Source organism: Culicoides brevitarsis, chromosome 3 (assembly GCF_036172545.1).
Source record: "Culicoides brevitarsis isolate CSIRO-B50_1 chromosome 3, AGI_CSIRO_Cbre_v1, whole genome shotgun sequence".
Lineage (NCBI taxonomy): Eukaryota > Metazoa > Arthropoda > Insecta > Diptera > Ceratopogonidae > Culicoides > Culicoides brevitarsis.
Window position 1 is genome coordinate 16,983,838 of NC_087087.1, and position 18,485 is coordinate 17,002,322.

General features: G+C 30.2%; 1 protein-coding gene across 1 annotated transcript in view; it reads left to right on the plus strand.

Moving 5' to 3' along the window:
• LOC134833562 (cadherin-87A) overlaps positions 1-18,485 on the plus strand; it is a 52,685-nt gene that overhangs the window by 16,131 nt on the left and 18,069 nt on the right. The window contains exons 3-10 of the mRNA XM_063847923.1: positions 1,075-1,215; positions 7,418-7,563; positions 7,704-7,818; positions 9,093-9,285; positions 9,350-10,482; positions 10,542-10,735; positions 10,795-11,048; positions 12,958-13,018. Of these exons, the coding sequence (XP_063703993.1) occupies positions 1,075-1,215; positions 7,418-7,563; positions 7,704-7,818; positions 9,093-9,285; positions 9,350-10,482; positions 10,542-10,735; positions 10,795-11,048; positions 12,958-13,018 (2,237 nt within the window). The remainder of the gene's footprint in view (positions 1-1,074; positions 1,216-7,417; positions 7,564-7,703; positions 7,819-9,092; positions 9,286-9,349; positions 10,483-10,541; positions 10,736-10,794; positions 11,049-12,957; positions 13,019-18,485) is intronic.

An 18,485-nucleotide genomic window follows, 5' to 3' on the forward strand; every position in this document is an offset into this window, starting at 1 on the left:
CCTTCACATGCTCACATTCTGTGTGTGTGTGTTTTTAATGAAAAAAGTTCCGTAAATTACTTTCACGCTGCGCTCAATGGTCGTTTGAATATTTTAATGCACAATTCATTAAAACAATCTACGCGATGGAAAAAACTACAAATTAAGTGTTCGGACAAAAATAATAATAATAATAATAGAGGAAAATTTTTGCTCGTCGCACACAAAATGCGGCCGCCACACACGTGCAACACACATACACAGAGTTACCCAAAGAATACCCAACATAATTTACATCCGCGAAATTTTCTGCATTAATAACGGAGAACACTTGATAGCGATGGAGCGCACATATATGCGGTTGCGGTCATTTATATTATTATTGGGGCAGCAACGATGGTCGGCGGCGATGCACACAAGTGTTTTAAAGTGAAAAGTTTTGCAATCAAAAATTTACTCATAAAGGTGGATTCAGGCAAAGTTGTCGCTATTGTGATAATAACTCAGCTAAAGCATGGTCATTAGTTGGATGAAATAATTACTTTTTTCTTTGTTTTATGACTTTACTTGAACGATACAAAAATTTATACAAAGGAGAATTGTGGGAAAATCCGTGGAAAGTTTTGGGAAAACTTCGGAAAATTCAGAAAATTTGTAGAAAATTGACAAACCAAACATTTTTTTAAAGCTTTAATTTAGTTTTAATCTTAAATTTTGGCAGGAGTCTTAAGAACAATCTAAAAATACGTGAAAAACTTCGGAAAAACTCGGAAAATTTGCGGAAAATCTCGGAAAACTCGTAAAAATTTGAAAAACCTTAAAAAACTTCAAATCATTTAAAATTTTGTGTGATTCTTGAAAATTTGTGGAAAACTTCAGGAAAATACAGAAAATTCATGGAAAACAGGAAAATCTTGGAAAATTATTTTCTAATTTTGGTTTATTTGTTTTAGATATCTTATCCACATTTCGTTCGTCATTTTTCATTTTTTTCACATTTTATCCCATTCACAGCAAATTCATTCATATTTTTTCCCCGTTATTCACGAAAAAAAAGTAATCTAACACTTTGTTTCAAATTATATTTTTTTACAGACGCAGGATACACTATCATTTCTGGTTTCAATAAAGGACCGTGTAAACAAGTTAGCTGACTCCGAGAACGACAACTTGGTTACCGTGCCGATTTCTGTTATTGTGCTCGATGAAAATGATAATCCGCCGGAATTCCAAAATGTAAGTACACCTTTCACAGCTCTATTTCTCCGTAGTTCAAATAAAAACGAAAAAAAAAATAACACCACATGAAACATCTGTTCCCTACCTACCTCGCATATATTTGCGAAAAATTTTTCCCCCAAACTAACATTTTACACTTTCAAAATGTCAATACGGACGTGATATTAGTGTTGAACTTAGTTGTTGCGAAAGAGAGCGAGGAAAATCGTTGTTATGTGTGTGTTTCAAATGGATTTCACACACAATATTTGCTCCCACTCACATGTGTGGCGGATAGAAATCGGAATTCAAAATGCTTGAACAAATATTGAAAGGTATTATGATATTTCCAAAATCGAAAAAAAAATCCTGCACGAATGTATGTTTAGGGGCACAAATGAAGGTTTTGTGTGTTTGATATGCTTTTAATTAAAAACGAGGCAGAGTGAGAGAGAGAAAGATGGAAATGGAAAAGTGATACGAAATGTTTGCTTATGGATATTTCTTCGACGAACTGCCGAAAGTGGAAAAGATATAAAAATATGGCTTTCATTAAAAACGATAGAAAAAAAAATAAAAATTGGTTTTTCAGGAAATAACAATAAAACCAGGGAGTAAAAATTTATCCGGAAGTCTTTACAACATTGTCCGAATTCCGGGTAAAAAATATCCCTAAAGGGAGGACACAAAAAAAAAATTTTTTTTACACAAAAAATGGAGAAAAAAGGTTTTCACCACAACAAAACTTTTAATTCAATTTCTTTGGGATCCTAATTTGATTTTAAATGAACACAATACGAAAAAAACGGCATTAATTTTCATATCGAGCAAATTTTTGCATTAAATGCCGTTCGTCGGAGCGGAACTTTAAAGTCATTTCGTTAAACAGCAAAAACATTTATAATAAATGCTTGTCCGATATCAATTAATTAAACATGAAACGCGCGGAATATTGTTACACACAGACACACACAGTGGCACGTTCAATTTTTGTTTGTTATGTCTGAAATGTTAATTAATATCAATAACGGTACAATTTAATCCTTTCCATTTTCGTTAAAGGTTATTAAATATTTTTCAAGCATTTTTCATTGTCTTCCTCTTTTGTGTTCAAAGAAAATATTTTTCGTAAATGTTTCTTTTTTTTGGCATGAGAAAAATATTTTAAAAGGAATAAATTAGAGTTAAATGGAAATTAATGAGAAATTTGAGGAATTTTTCGGTAAAAAGTATGTCTTTTTTATAAAATCAATATTTTATTTTTTAAATACCTAATCTTAATTTAATTTGTATTTAATTAATAAGTTAATAATTAATTAAATCAAAAAAAATATTTGAAGGGCTGAAAGGATAAATCGCACATACGCACTTTTTGACAAACTGAGAAAAAGCGATTTAAAGTTTTTATCTGTTTTTGAGCTGTAAAATTTGATTTTCAAATAATTTCTTTGATGTTTGAGCTGATATTTACTAATTAGTGGTCAATAAAAACGATTTTCATGCTCAAAAATTTCCTACCTCAACAATAAGGAGGCGTTTTGGGCAATTTTTATCGAAAAAAAGGATAAATCGCACATATGCATCGAAAAATGTGATTTTTAAGGTCTTCTAATTTCAATGTTTTCTTGAAAAGTTTGGTTCAAAATGACTTTTTATGCCTAAAAAAGTATAAAGAACGCAAAAAAGTTGAAAAAAAGTAACTTGGAGCAATTTAAAAATTTGGCTTTTAGCCCGTTTGTATGGCTATGTGCGATTTATCCTTTCACTTTGCGTATGTGCGATCTGGCATATTGCAATAAAACACACATTTTCGAACAAATTTTGAAATTTTCTTTTTGTATCTAAAAGTACTCGTCTTTCCGCATATTTTCTCATTCTTAACTCAATTTTGTCAAAAAGTGCGTATGTGCGATTTATCCTTTCAGCCCTTCATTTAAATTAATTAATTTTGTTTTTATTTAATTAATCATTTTAGGCAAGTACAATTCCAAAAAATGTTTCACATGTCCTCCCTCCTAACTTTTTCCGAAAATCTAAGGAGGGAATAATGGAATAATAATAATGGTTTTGAAATATTTTTACCTTCAAAACATACGAAAAATGACAAAAAATTATCAAAAATTGGTTGAAATCTATAAATTTTGTTATGTTTTGCAATTTTTCAAAGGGTTAGACTAATTTTCACAGAAAAAAAATTAAAAAAATTTATAATTTGGAATTTGCCAAAAAATTTTAAATTTCAAAAAAGTCGTTAAAATTTTTTTTTAAATTTTAAAAAATTTTTTTGTTTCCAAAATTGTCCAAATGTTAAAATAAAAGATTTAAAATGTCTTTAAAGCACACAATTGAATATTAAAACTCTTTAAAAATAGTGAAAAAGATGGAAAAATCATTAAAATCATTGTTTTCCATTATCATTATTCATTACTCCCACCTCCTTACTTTTTAAGGTTCAAAATAATGTGAAACATTTTTTGAAATTGTACTTGCTTTTATTTTGATTTTTATTATTTTATTTTAAAATTATTATTTTTTTTTTGATAATTTTTTATTTACCGAATATTAAAAATCAATTTAATTAAATTACTCAATTTGAAACCATTAAAAATAAATATTGATATTCTCATCAGAATTTCTATTTTTTCTTTTTTTCATAATTTTTCATTTATCGAATATTAAAATCAATTTAAGAAGAATTTTAATTTTTATTAAATTATTTCCAATTATTTCCAATTTTTTTCATTATCGAAAGTAGGTACATTAGTTTTCCAAAATAAAAAAAAATCGTTTCACTTTTACTTGTAGTTTAATCAACAAAGTACCCATCATAATTAGATAATTTTTATAAACTACCACCACACCTGAACCTTTCTTGTCACAACAAAACACGGAATAATGTTAATCATAATATTTAATGCTTACCCAAATATTTGTCTTTTTATATTATTATTATTATGAGCGTGCATAACTGAGTTTATAACATAATAACTTTATTCACAACTCCAGGAAAAACAAAGTGAAAAAAAAACTTTTTGATCAAAAATGGCATAAGTGCATTTTCTGTTAAACTTTCACAATTTTTGCAGATTTTTTTCTTTCTTTAAAAAATATCACATGTAACTTTATTATTTTGAAATTTAAAGTTTCTTAAAAATTTTTAAAATTCCTGAAAATAAAAGGATTTCCATTTTCCTAATTAGCCCATCTCTCTCTTTTGTTAACTGACAAGCCGTAAAATTTCATGCATTGACACTCGAAAACAAAAAACTACAATATTCCACAGACAAACAAGACAATATTTTATTTTAAAATGCGCAAAATACATTTCGCTTTTGTTTTCTTTTCTCATCATCACGAAATTCCTTGCTGCAGTTATAAACAAAGAGACAATTATGAAAAAGTTTTCCAGTCTACGTCAATATATTTTTTAACAAGGAAAACTCCTTGCAAAATCAAACAAAAGCTATTTATTGTTGCAACAATATCATTTACCAGTTTTCTCGTTTTTCTATGTGTGTCACTTTTATCATGCGAAACTTTTTCTCACATATACCTAAAGTGATGCATCAGTTGCAGCAGGACTGATAGCATACGACGACTTTACGTGTGACGCCGACCAGAAATTGCTTAGAAGGAAAAGTTTCTTGTATAAAAATGTGTAAACTACACAATAAACACACAACGAGTGAACTTCGTCGTCGTCGTCATCATCATCGTTGCCATAAAAAAAACTGTCTTCTGCTTCTGATGATAATATGAGTTATATTGATAAAGTTGTTCATTCTTCGGTGCATTGTTGTATATGGGAGCGGTGTGTATGTCTCTCATTTTTTCTTTCACACAAACTACAATATCATTGCCATGACTTGTTGTGCAAATTGATATTTTTATCGGGATAATTAAAATGATTCGTAAGTTGTGTCATGTCAAAAAAGTTCAGAGAGGAAAAAGTTGGATCATTAGCAATAAATTTGAATTGTTCGATCGAATTGGTCGAAGCAGAAATTTTCCCTAGGTAATTCCAACAAAAGTTTGTCTGTATACTTTTGAAGTTGACATGATTTGTCTTGACAACCAACTACGACGTCAATGAGGACGCCATTATGTCAAAAAAGTACAAAACTCTACTTAAAACGTTGATGATTTTTCTCCATGCCATCACGCACGGACCTGCCGCCATCGCCCGCAATAAATAGCCTTATCGATTTATTGTCGTCCCGTGGCACGCAACAACAACAACACAACATTTTTATGACACTCAACTTCGTAGACAGCTTAAAGGCAAAATTTTTCATCAACGTTGCTTTCTCGTTTTGAAAGCCATCGATTCACGTGTCGAACCGAATTGAGTTCACAATCAACATTTTCATCATTTAATTCGATTTCAATAAAATAATGAAAAATTTATACGCACTCGCAGGCATTCAGTCATTCGCTCAGATGCAATAATTTTTCTGTTCTTCTATGTACGTTCATGAATAGAATTTTATTAATAATATTATGATTCTTTTTTATGTTAAGTGCATTTTTAGTGAAGTAAAAAAATTGCTCTTGAAGGGTTTCTTGTCAGTCCGTATCGAAAAATTGAAAATCTTTAATCTCCCTTGAAGACATCAAATTGTCAGAGAATAGTTTTATGCTTTGAGAGCGTAAGAAGTGTGTTATTGCTTTTAATTTTCATGTTGATATGCTTGACAAGCCTTTTAAAAATCAGAATCAGTCTTTGCATTGTAAAGTCATCCGCTAGATCTTAATGTTTACAAGACTAAAGACTAAGGTATCTAAATAAAAATTGTATTGGCATTAACCATTAATTTTTAGAAACGTGTCAAGTATTCAAGTTCATTAGTTCCACGTGCGAATAAAACATCATGACAGTAATATGGATCTGGATTACATATTAAACTTCCTCACAGTTGCAGGTTTCAAAGTCAAATATACTTGGTGCTTATTACCATTCATTAAGTCTGTGTTAATTGGTCGGCAAAAAAAGGATGAGTGAATGATTGAATAAATGAGTTAATGAGTGAAAGAATGAGATCTGGGTGAGTTAGATCTAATCAAAATTCAGTTTGCTGCAATTTGACCCGCTCGCCTACATCGGTAGCATAGTCTTGGTCTCTCAGGGTTACGGAGCGCAGCTCTGCATTCCCTCAGGTTTTCAAGCGGCTCACGCAGGTCCCTCCATTCCGTTTCTCGTCGCTCGCTTGCCGGATGCTGTTGTCGTGGTTGCTGTAGATGATCCTGCTTAGATTGATGTCTTCCTTCGTTTTGGTCCTTTCCAGATCAAGTATCAGCCATTGCATTAGTTTTGCTTTGTCGGCCCTGGTTGTTTGTTAGTTTTTACGTGAGAAATACTTTTTAAGTGTAACCTTCAGGAAGATACCTCTATCCGTTTTTTGTAATGTTTCGATCGCTGTAGTTTGATCGTTTTGACCTTTTTGCCCACTGGTAAGAACGATTGTTATCTCTAAAATTTTTGTAGGTATTTCAGTATTTCGATTTCTTTCGACAATAAATCTTAATCTCCGGTTTTAGCACATTTTTAGATGATTGTCCTGCTTTAAATTATTAAAATTAGAAAAAAAAATAAGATCAAAATTACAAAAAAAAATTAAGTAAAAAAAAGTTTTCAAAATCCGCTCAAGTGACTACTTACCATCAATCCTTTGTCAGTCATGCAAACATGCAAATCAATCTTCATTATTCATAAACGTACATTTTTCATGTGATGAGTACTCTTTGCCTCTTTTTCTAGTGCTGTTTGATGTAAAATAGTAAATAATTCCGCTCCAGATCCATAAATAAAACATACACTGTGATTTCATTAAATTATTCATGATTCTCATTAAGGGGATGTAACGCGTTCCCTCCTTTCCTCCCGCAGCTATATTTAGTATCCTGAAAAAAAAATACATTAATCAATAAATATTTTTTTTCACATGAAAATCGACATTTTTTGACATGTTCGAAAAAAGCTCCGGCAAAAATAAATTCTAGTCAAAATCCATGACAAATTTGCTTACTGCATCCATTAATTTTTGTCAATAATCTAAAATATATTCGGATCTAAAATGATTTACTGTCACATGTCGACTGGTGTTATTTTGTTGACACATTTTCGCCATTAAAATTTTTTCACACACTATTTTTGATAAATATTGATGATGTGCTTTTTCTCTTAGACTATATAATAATATAATAATTATTGTTATTTTAGGTGCCATATGAAGCTGATGTGCCTGAGGATACAGAAATTGGAACCACAATATTTGACAGAGTATTGATCCGAGACAAGGACACAGTTGGCGAGAATTTGGATATTGTGTGTACGCCGCACGAACAAAACCCGGATGCTTGTTTCAAGTAAGTACCTACATCACAAAAAAAATTATAATTAATTGTTGTTATGATTATTAGCATAAACTTTTCCTTTTGAACATTTTATTCTCGTGTCACTTTCTTTTGTCTCCTCATTAAATTCCATAACTTTTGTGTCTTTCTAGGTTTTCGGTGAAAATTTTGGAAAGTAATCAAGATAAATTAAGTGCCGCTATTGTTCTCGATGATAAATTGGATTATAATGAAAGGATGATTTATCAAATACTACTGACTGCATCGGTATGTAGAGCAAACATTTTTTTATGGATTTTTCATATTTTATGAGGTTTTTCGCACGCCTGCCAGACACGTCACGATCATAATTGGGGTTATTTGTAATGATTAGTGAATGATCCTAGGAAGTTTATGAAATTTTTTTCTTTTACCAGCTTTGAGTTCGTTAAAGGAAAAAGTTTCCAACAAAGAGCATAATGTCTCCCCTGTGGTCGTTTCACTTCATTTAACAAATCTCCGCATTAATGATCTCACATAGTTAAATTATTTGCCACACTACCGCACAAACATACTTACCACATGTATGGCAAAGGAAGAATTAACTGAAAGAATTACGTATTCATCAGTCATCTGAGACAACCTCCTTTTATTTGCTGAACTGTAGTAACACGTAGCATATTAGGGCGGTTAATGCTAAGAAAAAAATTTTTGAATTAGCAAGATTGCGATTTTCAAATTTTTTTCAATTTAATTAAAATTTCAAGATAAATTATTTAAAACAAAAATAAATTCAATAATTTTGAAGAAAAACATATTTAAAGCAGAAAATCGTACGAAATTCATTTAAAAAACTTAAACTAAACCACTTAGGATTTTTTAAGTTTTTAAATAGGACAAATTAAAAAAAAAAATAATTTTGATTTTGAAATTTGTTTTTTTTTAATTTTTGAATAATGATTAAATTCGTATCATTTTTTAAACATTTTTTGAACTAATTTTTTTCATCAAAATAATTTTAAAAAATGTTCAAAACTTTAATTTTTGTCAAAACTTCAGTTTCTAAACCAAAACTAGAACTTACCACAACCCAGACCGAAAAATCTGATTAATTGTCAAAAGACGCGACGCGTCGCGATGACTAAACTATTCGTCAAGTCCATTCCTTGGGTTCGCACCGTGACATGATAAATACTCCTCGTTACAAGATTAAAAGTGGCATTTCATACAATCGAATGAATACACTTTCTTACATTTTTATTTTTGCAAATCACTACATGTGCCATCATCAAGGTTTTTTTTGTTCATTTCTGAAAGAACACGAAGACGATACTTTTAGTTGATGAGAATTCGTGCAATACACAATCTTGGTTTTTCAACCAAGTAAAAGTACCCAAGTTAGTTGTAGTAGTAATGTTGTTAGTTGTAAATAAGAAAATGAAAAATGAACCTATTTATTTCGTCTTTCATATCGCCTTCTTTACGTGTAATGTTTGCCTGACGTGATTTTCTTCTCTTTTTTTTATTTCTTCCTTTTCATGATTGAACGATGATTATTGTAGGATGGCACATTTAATGCGACCACCTCCCTGGAAATTCACATAAAAGACGTGCAGAATCAGCCACCCGTATTTCAAGGTGCCCTTACCGCCGTGATTAGTGAGGATAGTCCAATTGGTACTTTGGTGTTAACCGTTGTTGCCAAAGATAATGACAAGGGCAATCCACGGAAAGTTGTCTATGATTTAGTGAGAAGTGAGTAAAAATTTCTTTTGTAGGCGCCATTTTTCAGGTTATATAACCTTTAAATTTGTTTCAGATCCAATGGACTACTTTTTACTGGACTCACGTTCCGGCGAACTCCGTACCGCCAAACCTTTAGACAAAGAATCACTTCCTGATGACACTGGTCTTATCAAACTTTCGGTTCGTGCTCGTGAAGTAGTTGATGGTGTTCCATTAAACGATCCCCTGACATCTGCTGTGACCCAACTCTCGATCACAATTCGCGATGTCAATGATTCTCCCCCAACCTTCAACCAACGTGAGTATTTCGTGTCTTTATCTGAAAACACGCCACCCGGCACCCCACTTCCCATTGAAATGAGTGTTCATGATCCGGATGTCGGCAATAACGCCGTCTTCGCCTTACGACTGGATGACGTCTCCGAAGTTTTTGACGTTGAACCGAAACTTGTCGTTGGATCATCTCAAGTTAGCATTCGTGTCGCCAACGGAACTCTCGACTACGAAAATCCAAACCAGAGAAAGTTCATAGTTCTCGTAATTGCTGAAGAAACTCTTACATCGCCAAAATTATCGTCCACGGCAACATTAACGGTGCAAATTACCGATTCGAATGACAATCGACCGATTTTCGATCAAGAGTCGTATACGGCTTCCGTATCGGAAACAGCTCACGCTGGTCAGTTAATTACCACGATAACAGCTAAAGACATGGATTCCGGACATTTTGGTGAAGCAGGTATCCGATATGAACTCTCCGGAGCTGGAAGTCATCTTTTCCATGCGGATCCCATAACAGGAGCGATTACTGTTGCAAAATGCCCCGAAGACAGTCGAAGGAAACGTGATACGATAAATTTATTTGATCTCTTTGCTGATGACGACGACAAGCCGCAGGAAGAGAAACAAGAAGAGAATCACGTTACACCAGCAGAGGTGTATGAGATAAAGACATCGGCAGCCACATTACCTGATCAATACACATATCACACAGTAGATGCCGAATCAAGTACCGCACAAACTGAAGTTTTCGAACCGTTATTTTCCTCCACGAAAGTTTACACGGTCGGCACGTCAACCACAACGGAGAAAATTATCGACAAAAGTCAAAATGAGGTAAATGTCATGCTGGAAAATCACAATGGTCCGGGCAGTCCATCATGCCTCGACTACGAAACGCAATCTGTGTACTTTTTATCGTACAAGGTAAGATTTTTCCCATCACTCGATAGACATGCCAATTAATTCCGTTCGACATTCCACAGGCAACCGATGACGATGGCAAAGGACAAAGTTCGGTAGTTTCATTAAAAATCCAATTAGTAGATTCAAATGATACGCCACCCGTGTGCGAAAGTCCTTTGTATCGTGCCTCAATCGATGAGGGAGCAACGACGTTCGAGCCGGAGCTTTTTATCAAAGCGCGCGATGCCGACGTCATGTCCGAGATTAATTACAGGTAAAATTTTGCATCTTTGAGAAATTCTCTCGTTAACAAATTCAATTCAATGCACACAGAATAATCGGAGACGAAACGGTAACGAAACACTTTGAAATCGATAAACGTTCCGGACAATTGTCCATTTCGAGAAATAGTGTCATCGATGTGAATCACATTCATGCGGAAAACATTTTCTTCGGTGTCGAGGCATCAGATGGCTTGCACTCTGTGCTCTGTAACGTAAATATCACCATACGAGATGTTAACAATCACGCGCCGCAATTCACGAGAACGGAATACATGGTGACAATTGAGGAAAATCTTCCGATCGGTAAGTTGTTGGTGTTGTTGTTGCCACTGCAATCGAAATGAAAATCGATTTCCTACACAATTTATTCTATGGATTTTATGCATTTCAATAAAAAATCGGTATTTTACAAGGATTGACGTCCGATGAGTTTAAGGAAAATGTCTACTGGGATGTTTAAGAATTTGAAATTGGGCAAAGGTTTATTTAGAAAGTGGGCTATGGATTTTTGACCCAGTGTAAATTTTTGATTATGAGTCCCGAAGTACAATTCAAGCTCTTTATCTTAAAAATTAATCCCTTAATAGGTTAAATGAATCCCTTCTAGTGCCCACTAAAAAATTTTTGAGCCTTAATTACTCATTTTGTTTAAAAAATTTACTACTTTTTAGGTACCTTTTGCATAAGAATTATGAGGTTAATTTGACTATCAAGTTTTAATTTTATATTTTTTTAGGTTTTTTATCAAATTGAAAACGTTTTGCTATGAATTTGAGCATAAATTTAAATGAAATGGATTTTTTCAATATTTTCATGAGTTTTAAGCTTCAAAAGATTTATTTTTTTAGCAAGAAAGGTTTGAAATAAGAAGTGTTTTGGGGACAAAAGTGTTTTTGAGAAAGAGTGGCTTAAAAAAATAAAAGGTTTTTGACTCTTTAATACCTTAAAAGGTTAATTTGAGACAAAAGTCCTTTGGAGTTTTAAATATCAATTACCAACAGCCCCAAAAAATATACTCTTTAAGGGGTTAAATTAATCCCTTAATAGGTTAAATGAATTGACTTCATTAAATAACTTTTTTTCAAAAGAGATTAATTTGACTACTTTAAATTTTCATAAAAATGAGGGGTTAAAATAACCATTTCTTTAAATTTATGCAAATTCATAGGTTTTCAATTTGTAAAAAACAAAAAAATTTTAAAACTTGATCTAAGGGCTCAATGAGTAAAATTAAGACCTCGATGAGTAGTTAAAAATTAATCCCTTTTGATAAAAAATACCTAAAAAGTTTTTACCGCAACATCGATTAGAAGAGATTAATTTAACATACTTACATTTTTTTAGAAGAGATTAAATTAACCACTCAAGGGGTCAAATTAACCACTTGAAGGGATTCATTTAACCTCATAAGGGATTAAATTAACCCCTTGAAAAGATTAATTTTTTAGGCTGTTAGTAATCAACTTCAAAGAAGGTTAAAATAATCCCTTAAGGTGTTAAATTAATCATTTTAACGAAATAAGGGATTAATTTAAACACTTTTCAAATTCGTAGGGTGAAATTAACTTAACCTTTGGAGACTTCAATCACATCACTTGATATCAGCATTTCATCGAAAAAAAATGGCATGAGATTTTTTGATGGTTTTGTAGTATTTTGGCCTAAACTAGTCCAAAAAACCTAAATTTAAAATTCTAGAACGAACCTTAGTGTTTTTATGCATTTTTAGTGAGATCGGGTATGTCAAAGAGGTACTTGAAGATACCCAAATGCACTAAAAAATGTCGAAAATCCGTTTGGTTCGTTGTAGAATTTTGAATTTAGGTTTTTTGTACTAGTTTAGGCCTAAATATTACAAAACCATCAAAAAATCTCATGCTATTTTTTTTTCGATGAAATGCTGAAGTCGGGTGATGTGCAATGAATTAAACTAACATTGGAAAAAAATAGCCCCATTGGTAAGAAAGTTATTACACTCCTTTCAACGAATCATCTGATATGGAAGAAAAATTCAGAATGCTAACTGGGAGTTTTGACTCAGATTTTCAGCCTAGTCAATATTTTGAATTTTCATCCCAAAGCACATTTTTTAAATTGGCGCCAATTTTAGATCTTTTCAATTTCCAATCGTGCTTCTTATAAATCTTTACAAAAATCGAAATGCCTTAATATTTCTAATGAAAACTTTCTCAATAATTTCTCGTTATCACAGGCACCATTGTGGAACAAGTAAATGCAACCGATTTAGATACCGGCATCAATGCAGAAATAAGGTAAGAAATGAAATAATTTCCATTAATGTGCCAATACATAATTTATATATCGACTCGGCTTTCTCCAGTATTTTTCCGTTTTCTAATGAAAATATCAGTATTATTAAGTCGGAATTGAACACTAGACAGACACTTGCAAAGTGCTGGTGTTTAATGGAATGCGACAGATGCAAACACATAGACAGAGTCTTTTTCTCTCTCTCAAAGACACCTGCTTGCGTTGAAGAAATAAGACATTTTTATCTTCTCAATTTGCTTGAAATGAAAATTCTTCTTTATTCTTTTCCTTATATTCGAGTGCAGTTGATTATTATATAGAGAGTGGTGCACTTTATTGCAACGAAAGCATTCTCTGTTTCTCAATGACTTGTCTCTTGTCCTATGTTATTACAATTGTCGACTGTCGTCACATACGACCCTTATCTTATTTTTTTGCGACATTTTTACCTGAAAAATGCTTCAAAAGCGTCTTTTTGGACGTTCAAATGTCTTTTTTAAGATAAAATTCCGCTAAAATGCAATTTTTTGGTCTAAAATTTTTTGAAAATTACTTTTACTAATAGTTTTCTTGAGAAAAAAATGTATTTTCTGACATTTTATTTTGCCATGTTAAAAGTTTTCGGGAGAAAATGAAATGAAAATTTACGTGGTGCTGAAACATTTAGTGCATTTTTTTCGTAATTGCATTTTACTCTTCAATCAATTTATCATGAAAATTGTTCACGTGCTTGTCGAGACTGGGTCACGTGACCTTACGTAAACAACATTCAAAGAAAATTAAAATCAATAAAACCTGACCTGATCCAATCAAGGAGTTTGTCTACTTTAACTCTGAGAACAGGTTAAATTTTAGCATGTTTTGACTTCGTGACATCGACGAAATAAAGGAAATAAAAAAAAGTCTACCTTTGATGGAACGAAAAAAAAATATCCCTTAAATAAGGAAGGAAAATTTAATACAAATTCCAGGTCACGTCAGACCAATATAAAATCAGTGATATTGCAAAATGTGCAGAGAAGTAGATAGATAGAGAGATAGACTTTGTTCGTATATGTAGTTTGTTTAACCAGCATTGTGGACGTGATACAAGGGCATCCGGAGTGTTATTTTGCACAAATTTAGATTGAGATCGTGTATGAGGCCAAAAATTAAAGAAAAATAAAGAAGAAGAGGGCTGTCATGTGTCTCAAATTAAACTCTAATTTAGTCTAAGAATGATTTTTTTTTATCTTGAAGATTTTAAATACTTAGATTCACTTAGATTTTCCTCATTTTTTTATAGATTTTTTTTCTACTTTTTTTTTTGATTTTTTTTCTAATTGTTCTTTTTTTTAATTTTTCAAAATTTTTCATAATTTTTGCTTTTTTTTAATAATAATTTTTATCAAAATTTTTAAAAAAAACTTTTTTTTACAGTTTTCTAAATTTATTTCGTTAAAAAGTGTTCAAAAAAAAGCTAAAAAAAAAGCAATAAATTGTTAAAAATGTGAAAAATTTTGAAAAAAAAAATAAGAAAACTGAAAAAAATTCTTCTTTAAAAAAAGTTTTTTTTTTAATTTTTTTATTTTTTTTAAAAAATAAAAAATTTTTAATCTCTCCATGTAAAAGTTTGAGGGCTTTATTTTCAAGACCCCAGGGCCTAAAAATAAGAATTTTTTTCCCCTGGGTTAATAAAAGGAAAAATTTAGCAAACTCACAGTACATGCGTTTTCAGTAAATGCAAAAATCATAGAAAAATCGAAAGATATATCGAAGTAATTGGTACAATTTCCTTTGACAAAATCTTATGATAATCCAGAGTCTTTATGCAAATCGATTGGATTGAGTTTGAATAATATTTGTTCGTACTCGGATTTTATATGCCACTCCAATTGAATGACGTTTTAAGTTCTTCTACTTATTCGTTGTCGTCGTCTTCGAATGCTAGTTTCCGATAATATTTTAAATTGGTTTGTTTTCCTTAGGCGACACACACACACAGAGAAATTGAAAGAAAGTTTAAATTCTATGAAATGTCAATTTGAAAATTTGTCAGTTTATAGTTAAGGGGTTCTTAGAAGAAAGTTTTGTGATTTTAAGCATTGAGGAAGAGAAAAATATCCTGAACGATCGATGGACATTTCTTATAGCAGAAAACTTTTTTATTTGCACCTTGATGGTTGAAACTAAGTAAAAATGATGAAAAATTTGTTACAGAATTTTTCAAGAATTTTTTTTTTTCAATTTTAAAATTGATTATTTTTCACTAAAAATTGTTAAAATTTTTCTGATTAAAAACAGAGCTAAAAAAAACTTAAGACTTAAACTTAAGCTAACAAAACTTATGTGACTTAAAGTACTTTGACTTAAGTCTTAGTCAAAAGAATATTTTGACATAATTGACATTGAAATTTAAAGAAAATTAAAATTAAGTCAAATTTCGATCATATTTTGAGAAAAAAATTCATTCTTATGAAAATTTTAAAAAAATTGGTAGAAAAAGTCAATTAATTTGACTTAAGTTAAGTTTAAGTCACAAGTCAAAAAGTGTAGACTTTTGATTTAAAAATTTAAAAAAAACTTAAATTGTTAAAAAAGGCCTAAACTTTCACATTTAAAAAAATTTAAAAAAAAAAACTTATAAAAAAATATTTTTAAAAAATATTTCGAAAAAAATTTTCAAAAAAAAATTAAAAAAAAAATTTCGATAAATTATTGAAAAAAAAATTCTTATTCGATTCTTATGAAAATTTTAAAAAATTGGTAGAAAAACTCAATTAATTTGACTTAAGTCAAGTTTAAGTCACAAGTCAGAAAGTGTAGACTTTTGATTTTAAAATTTAAAATAAAAAAATATTAAAAAAAAAATAAAAAAAAATTATAAAAAAATATTTTAAAAAAGATTTAAAAAATAAAAAATAGAAAAAAAAAACTTTTTTGAAGTTTTAAACTTTTTTCATTTTTCAAAAAAAAATATAAAATAAAAAAATATAAAAAAAAAAAAAAAATAAGGAAAAAACAAACTATAAAGCATGAAACAAGTCAGCCCCGAGGAGAATGGAAAAAATTGTGCGCCAAAAAATATAAAAATTTGGGCAAAAAATTTATGATTTAAAGTTTATTAAACCAAAAAATTTATACATACTAAATATATGTGAACAAAAATTCACAAATTTCCTGAAAATTCACTTAAAACTGAACAAGCCAAATTTGTCAACAAACACGAACAAAATTCACAAGAAATTTACATCAGAACATCATTTTATAGTTTAAAATGGAAATTTCCTCTCTCAATATTTTGAATCGATATTTTAACAAATTTCCAAGAAAATTTTTAATTTCATCGAATATAGTGATCGAAAACACCTTTCTCTGTCCACTCTGTCAGACATTCGAACAGTAACATAAAAAAACTAATTTCCACTGAAATTTTCTCGAATGTAATGGATTATAACAAATCTGTCAGTTTATTTGAAATACGTAATTAAAACATGTTCTAATCTGCAGGATAAGAGGAGAGAACTGGCATTTTTGTTATAGATTATTGGCTTACCTACGTATACCACATGCAACCTCACATTATCTGGCATATGCAACGAGCCCCGATAGCAATACGAGAAAAATTAATTTTGAAACGAAATAATCCGTTCTTTCATTTGTACAAATGCGATTTGTAGTAGTAGACTGTCGGCAGCACAAAAATGTTCAATATAATAATAATGGAAACACATTATTCGAAAGATAATGCCATTTCCATGAGTTAATTAAGATCGAACATAAAATCCGACTGGAGCGAGAAAATGAATGAAATATCAATCAATGTTGCCAGGAGCCATTTGAAAGAATTTCATTTCGGTTTTTGGAGAATTTATGAAATTTAATCAGGAAATAGTTTTTTGAGTCGGTAGACAAAACAAACCAACTGACAGCAAATAGACAGGACAAACAAAAAGGACAAAATAATTTTTGATTAAACTCCGTAGTTCCGAAAATAATTCAATTAAATTTTCCGGCAGACATTTGCGATGGATGTCACTTCGACACAAATGCAAATCCACAAGAAGAAAACCAATTTTCCTATTAGTTTTGGTCCTCTCAATTATACCAACGACAGGAAAGCGACACAATATACTCCTAATAAAATACAGAGATTCAATTAAAATGTTCCTCTCCACACAACAAAATCATGAATCAATCTTGGTTTGTGCCACAAAATGCTCGTCTAACGAAACGAACGAACGAACGACGACTCGTATTTGCGGTTTTTGGTGCCAATTTAACCCAACATCCAAGTTGGCCGTATAAATCTGACAATTTCTCGAAAACATTTTTCTCGTTTCTTTTTTTTTCGTACAAATTTAAATTTACTCGGTGCTGTGTTTTACGGAGCAAGGCAAGCTTTCTATTTTCACACAATATATTATTCAATTGTTTTAAATGCAAAAATGTTGCATCAAACCACCTTCTGTGCGGTGCTGTTTTGTGACAGGGATGGAGAATTTTTTTAATGAACACGGAAAATAGAGTCAAAAGTAGACTTTAAAAAAAGTAATTCGTGTAAATTAAAAAATTTAGACAATTTAAACCCGCTTAAAAATTTAAATTTTCTCTAGTAAATTTTTATAATGTTAAAAGTCACAATTTAAACGAGATTTCCTCACTTTGAGAGAAACTACAGACAAATTAAGACGTATTTTTTATATTTCTCAATAATAGGTGAGGATTAAATGATAATTATTTATTTTAAGAACATAATTAAAATTAAGGTACATAAAAAGACAAGAAACTCTGTGACTTCAACATTAAATTCTAAAATTATTTCTACGTTTAATCAGGTTCCATTTTGTTTTTTTTTTTTGGAATCATCACCCATTTTGTCATCCTCCATCCAATCCACAATTTTTTCGTTTTAAATTAAAAAAATTGAAATTTTTAATTAATTGTAAATCAATTTAATAAAAATTAAATTAATATTAAATTAAATTTTAATAAAATTTAATAAAAATTATTTATTTAGTTCAATTACATTAAATTTTTTATTAAATATAATTAAATTAATAATATTAAATTAATTAATAAATATAAATAATTAATTAATTTTAAATTTAAACTTGTTCAAACAATAAAAATTTTATTATTACACCTCAAATTATCGATTTTACGATTTTTTTTTTAATTTTTAGATCACTTAAGTACAGAAGAAAATTTTGAATAGACACGAAATTACAATAGTTTTAATTTTTGATGAAAAAATATTTATTACCTATAATGTTCAACAAAAAATTAATTGAATTAAAATTTTTTTTTTTAATTTTTGTTTTTTTTTTATAAAATAACATCGAACCTAATTTAAAAAAAAAGTTAAAGGAAAATCTTTAAAAAATTCTCAATTTTTTTTTTATTTTTTATCAAAATTATTTAAGCTTTGTATAAGAAATAATTTGAAAAGTTTTTAAAAACTCATGAGAAAAAAAATTTAGGAAATAA